This window comes from Quercus suber, unplaced genomic scaffold, assembly GCF_002906115.3.
Source record: "Quercus suber isolate HL8 unplaced genomic scaffold, Cork oak 2.0 scaffold_281, whole genome shotgun sequence".
NCBI classification, from domain to species: domain Eukaryota; kingdom Viridiplantae; phylum Streptophyta; class Magnoliopsida; order Fagales; family Fagaceae; genus Quercus; species Quercus suber.
In genome coordinates this window covers 338,656-345,167 of record NW_027069737.1, presented here as the reverse complement: position 1 = coordinate 345,167, position 6,512 = coordinate 338,656, and the positions used below count along the sequence as shown (strand labels likewise).

Here is a 6,512-nt window from a genome sequence, read left to right as displayed (position 1 = left end):
AGCTCAAAAAAATAAAAAAACGCTTAAAGTTGCCAAACATATGTGTAAATTACGTCTAACATAGAAATAATTACTTTTAATCTTTTATCTTCACAAATAATGCATTTAATAATCAAGTGAATCTACGAAGATTGTAAATTGCTAATTTTGTTTGGTTAAATATGTATTAGGTGGAGAGTTGTCTAAAAGAATCTCATTTCTAAAACCATGCATGTGATTTGTCACTAAATCCAACTTCAAACTTTGATTAAAGTTAGAATTACACAAACATCATAAATATTATTATATTTTGTTCAAACTCTAGCCCCATTCTAAGCGATACAATCAATAATGAATCTCCTTTGAGCGCGTGCTAATTGTGCTGCTTTCATGAGCATTAGTATTACACCTTTTAGAACTCCACGAAAAGTTGCATAGCTATATGTTCTTACCAATACTTATATTGTCTTTTACTTTCTTCCTTTTTTTTTTTTTGGTTGAATATTTGTCTTCTACTTTTATCATCTACATATATAGCCAGCAAAGATATGCATGAATGGATGTCTATTTGTTTATCATGATCAAAATTGGTACTATTTAGATAACATGCTTAAGGATCTATTTAGTTAGACGTTTTGGGAAATTAAAAAAGTGTTTTTAAAACTCAAAATTGTGTTTTTGTAACTATGACTCTTCTTCTTCTTCTTCTTCTTTTTTTTTTTTTTTTTTTTACAAATGGTCATTTAATTGGACCATAATTCAAAATTTAGTTCATCAAAGCTAATGGTTTTTTTTTTTTTTTTTGATTGAGAAAGAGAAGGAGCATAATAGTTATAATAGTTAATTTTATATGTTTATGAAATTTTGCACCCATGTCTTTATCTACTTGCACCCTTTATTATTAAAAGCTATACTAAATAGACAAGGGTATCTTTGGAATGCGAATCTGCCTACTTTGAATTTAGCCAATAAAGATAAAAAGAGGGGGACAATGGGCCCAAGTCTCGGTAGCCTTAGCACTTATTCCGCTACCATATAAATCACCCTATCTAGCACACATTGATACATACATTATGGTTCATTGATTCCCCAATATTATTTACAATTTCCCTTTGTTTTTTTCCAATAATATCTCTTTTGGTGCTCAATCTTTTGCTTGTCACAACACAGGAAGACAGAGAGGGAGAGCTTTAATTTAATGGGTATTAAGGGAATGCAAGTTGTGGGGGAAACAAGATGGATTAAAAGCTTGAAATTGGATACCCAAAATTTAGCTTATTAAAGAAATTTGCTCAACCAAGCCCTTTTTAGTTTTGTTAAAAGAACACTATCAAGCTCAAGCTTATTTTAGGGGTTTTGTTGCTTAATAAGTCATGCTTACAAGTTACAAGACTCCACGATCGTAGTCTGATTATATTATACGCGTAATTGCTTAACTAATAACCATAAACATTAGTGGGTCTTGATAAAATATTGAATAAGCTTTCGAGAGGTTATGCTAATCACTAACTAGCTATATTAATAGTAATAGGATTCTTTTTATATATACAATTACATATTTAATCTAACTAACAAGTTCAATGTTTCAAAAGTTCAATCAAACTTATGAACAAGTATACCAAAACTCCCCCTCCCAAATAGGATTTGACTTCAAGAGGGGCAAAATATGTACACATAAACATACATACAGTTGAACATATATATAGTACCTATGATCAATATGAAATATAAAAAGTCGTTTATGTATATTAATGTAACATATTTGTTATAACAAATATCCACAAAATGATAACATATTTGTTATATTTGTTTATCCTCAAGACTTTATTGTTTTTTTTTTTCCATGACTAAGCCTTTTTTTTTCCAAGTTAAAATTCCATTTATAAATGAATTGACATGAAATATAAATTACATAAATTTATGTGATTATCCCAAAATTGTAATTGCTTATTACGAAAATTTTTATTAAATAAATTGTTACAATAAAAATCTAAGATCGTTTTAAAATTTTATTTATTTTATTGAAAGTTAAAATTCTAACTTCATTATTTTCCTCTTTTTAATTCCTACCTTTATTTTATTTTATATAAGTCTTGAATCTTAAAAATACATTTTATATCCAAAAAAAAAAAAAATCTTAAAAAGACAATAATAAAATAGGTAGGATTTTCTTTCTTTTTTTGTTTTTATTTTCTTTCTTTTTATGAATGAAAATTTTCATATAAAAGCATTTATTATAAGTATGAAAAAATAATTAATATATGAACAACAAATACATAAAAGAATTCACTGAAAATACAAAAAAAAAATCAAATTTTAATTAATAAATGAGGAGGTGCGAAACTGCAGACTACAAACTAGTTTTTATATATGTTCTTTTGGTAGGCTAAGAGGACAAATGCCACCTCTCGATACCTTTCTTCCTGTTTATGAATAGAAGTAAAACCACTGAACTACAAAATTTTTTAGTGCTTCAAAAATGTTAATTGAGCTCGCTACGAACTAAAACTTAATTTAAACAAAAACAGATAAGCAAAGGTCCAAAGCCTAAATTGGAGTGAGGAGATTTCTCTACCTTTTAATTGAAGAGTTAATTAGTTCTTCGTGCTAATTAAATTCAGAAGTTGGAATTGACGTGAGCAGAATCAGCAGATACACCCAAACTAGGAAAAAATACCCATGAATAGTAATAGTAGGAATGGGTCAAAGAATCTTAAAAAAAAAAATTCATGCTAGATCGTCAAAGCCTATCCAAGTAAGGAAAAAGCTACCCATTATGACAAAAAAATCATTATAGCTTTTGCTGCTACTTTCAACTTCTATAACTCTAAGTTCACGTTAAAGTATGTGACAGGGACTGAGAGAGAGTCAAATCAACACGTATTTGACATAGCCTCGTGGCCTTCTTACTTGGTCATAAGACGAGCTCTTGTTTACTATACAAATGCTTGACTCTCAACTTTTAAGTCCAATATCAAGAACAAGAGTTTTGTCCATTAGATCCATTGGTCAATTTCATGACAAGTCTAAAGTAAACTATCTAAACTATTTCAATTAGTAGACAATTTGCGTGAGAAAGTTCATAGTAGCATACAATTTTCCTTTTTCTTGCAACAAAAAACTAATGGGAAAAAAGGTCGCAAAAGTTTGCCTCGAATTGTATTTATAAACAAAATATTATAGCTCGTAATAAGTTTAGTTTCGAACTCAGGATTTGATAAATATCATGAGATTTTAAGAACTACTAAACCAACCTTTTAGAGTTAGTTTGATCTTATTGATATAATATATATGCAAAATATATTGTCTTTCTAGGTATCTTTTAGTTTTTAGTAATTTATTCGTATAGTATTTATCAAAATATATAAATTTTTTATAATTTTTATGTTAAATGTATGATCAAAAGCTATAAGCTAACTTAAAAATTATAAATATATATATATATAAACTATTTTATTATTATTGTTATTATTATTATTATTATTATTATTATTGAGAAGAAAAGCTAAAAGCTGTGTGACAAACAAACACTAATATCATGGACCAATAGCACCTTTAGGTGCAGATTCCTTTTGACCTATCATTAACTCTTGAAAAACTTGTTCTTCATGGGAGACAACATATCAACATACTAACACAAGAAAATTGATAGTGGGTTGGGCCTATTGGGGTCCTTAATTTAACATATTGGTGTTTGTATGGATAATTCATGTTTGGGCTGGGCCAGCCAGAATTTTGTCACATGCCATTGGAGTTGGAGGGCAAGGAGGTCTGGCCATTCTGTCAGAATATCTTCTTGTCTAGGAGAATTTTTAAGCAAATTTTCCCATGGTATAAATCATACCTTAGACAACATTTTATTAAGACCAAAACCAAATACAAAACTTACTAAAAAAAAGTAAAATAAACAAGGATCAGGCATCAAATCAATCAAATATTTAGATCATTAGTATCATTTATACATTGCAATAACTAAAACAAGGAATCAAAACTATTCTTCTGCATCCTAATAAGATTGAGGCATAACAACAAGAATTGAACCCACCACTTGGTAGCANGGCTCTTTCTTGTTAAGGTACATCCTCCAAGTTCCTTGTGACATGTATTCAGTGATGATGCAGTAAACAGGAGGCTTTTTGCAAGCTGCAATAAACTGCAAAGAAGATGAATTAACCAATTTGGCAATATGAGGCTGCTAAGTTCAAAAAGTCCTTCATTACAAAAGAAGGAACATGTTGAATGGAAGGACATTTTTCAATCATGTGTAAGTATAACATTCTTTTAATATACGTAAAACTGACCCAATTAGCTTCCATTGTTCATCCTAGATCTAGTACTAAATAGACTCCCACAAACTCTGGAAATTTGATGAAAATTTTAGGTTTTAATGCACTTTGATGTACCTTTTGAAAATTTTGGATCCAACTATGTATGTTCTCTCTGAGAACATTGAAGAGGAACAAGTAATTGACTTTTAAGTGAAGCTAAAATCCAGCATACCATATATATAACCGTGGCCATAATGATCAAAGATAACAAAGGATTATTTCACTTGGAATTGGCCTTAAGAGGAAACTATTCAGTTTCAATTCTTCATTTAGTCTTTGCAACAACCATATTGAACATAACAAAACTTGATAAGCAATTTCATAGATGTACAGTATATGTGGCAAGTTCTGCTGCATAGAGTAAATAGAATTATAAGCAATCATAGGACAACACTCTTTTCCTCTCTTTCATATATATTCCATTTCAAAACGTAAAAGAAAAATAAAGTTATGAGAATAGATACACCAAACTAAAAATAATGATGATGATGATAAAAGTGAATAGTAATAAAATTACTTGTTCAATTTGAGAATGAAACCTTACCTGCACTATATTTGGATGAAAGAGACGCGAAAGCAATTCAACTTCAGACTTAAACTGCTGCTCCAAAAAGGCTCTAGTGTCCTCCTGGTTTGGGATTCTAACCATTTTAACAGCCACAGCTCTCTGCTTGTAAATTCCACGGTAAATCCTACTATGAGCTCCTGATGCAAACTTGTTACCAATAAATAACTGTGAAAGATCTGCTGTCCATTCCTCCTGATCCTCCTTTGCTACCTCCCAAGTCTCCACATTCTCAGAGTCCAATATCATAGACCATGAATCCAAGCTATCAAATCTCCTCCTTTCCATGCTTTCCATCTCAGAATTCAACATGGTCTTGGACGAGGAAGGGGTTGACATAGCTTTGCTCTTCGACTTTCGAAGGCTAGGCACGTGGAAACAAGAGATTGCCATTGAAGAATCTCTTATAGTAAGCTTCTCAAAAGCCTCAATAATATGAAATGTCTATGTGAAAATTATAGAGAATAATTACTATAGTATCAAAGCAAACAGTCAAATGGCATAAGAATTTTCCTTCTGAAAGTGTGAATTGATTTGAGGAAGTGCATGAACTGATTGAGAAACATGGGTTCCAAAGAGAAATGAAAAAGAAATTTGGGTTTTCATGAATTATCCAAAATAAAATAGAACTATGAAATTAAAGACTACCCATCAAGTTTTTCAGAGATAGACCATAGCACTAGGACCAACTGACAGTCTTTGATGGCAAACATTTGCACATTTCTATACTAAAGCAGTGATGAATCAATGAAAACTTCATGAAAATCTATATGGGAACAAAAAACAAAGAGAGAAAGATAGTGGGGTCTCATGTTTTCATGAAAAAAAATGAAGGTTTTGCAGTGAAAGAAAAAAGAGGACGCAGATTTTCACGGTTGGCTCTAATAGGATCAACAAGGATTAGGTCGTTTGGCAGCAGAAAGATGAATTCAAAGGCAGAGATTTCAGGGGTGTCTCGTGATTACTTGGTTCAAAAGGTTGACACTTTTTTAAAGAGAGAGAGAGAGGAGAGAGAGAGAGAGTGCTTTACTCTAAACTGAATCAGACTCCTTCTGTTTCTTGTTTCTGTTTGTGTTTCTTTTTGCCATCATCAATGCTAAGTGGCCACAGTGGCACAGTGGCAAAGCGAAGGATCATAGATTTAAGTTTGTCATGTCAACTTTGCAGTACTTAGGGAACTTGGCATATTTGATATATCCCATGCTTTTTAACGGTAAAACAAACATTTTCGCACTACAAATATATAGTCATACAAGTGGCATGTACACGTGGACTTAGGAATAGTTGACACCTGGCAAAACAGTAGGCATCTGATCTAAGTGATGTAGAGCATGATTCTAGTTGTCAAACACTGCATGCATGACGTAAATTGTATGTTGATTGATGAGTAAAAAGCAAAAGAGCTATCATTGACTCTTAAATCTTTATCATGGTTTTTGATCGAATCAAATATATTGGCATGTTAGGCTTATAAATTGGTATTTTAAGGACTGTAATGATTATTACATGAAAATAAGAATAAATATTATAATGAATACATTAAGTTATGATGTAATAAGTATTACTATTCATTAGTTTAGTGACTATTTAGGAATAAAATCTTGAATATGCATCCACAATTTAGCAGAGTATACAAAGAA

The 6,512-nt window shown here is 30.8% G+C and overlaps 1 protein-coding gene across 1 annotated transcript; it reads right to left on the bottom strand.

The window, feature by feature from the left end:
• Positions 1-3,985: 3,985 nt before the first annotated feature.
• On the bottom strand, positions 3,986-5,913 carry LOC112007417 (serine/threonine/tyrosine-protein kinase HT1). The gene is made up of 2 exons (XM_065781856.1): positions 4,852-5,913; positions 3,986-4,132 (listed from the first exon to the last, which is right to left on the bottom strand). Exons 1-2 carry the CDS (start codon positions 5,263-5,265, stop codon positions 3,986-3,988), a joined length of 561 nt encoding a protein of 186 aa, XP_065637928.1. The 5' UTR covers positions 5,266-5,913.
• Between the last annotated feature and the right edge of the window lie 599 nt (positions 5,914-6,512).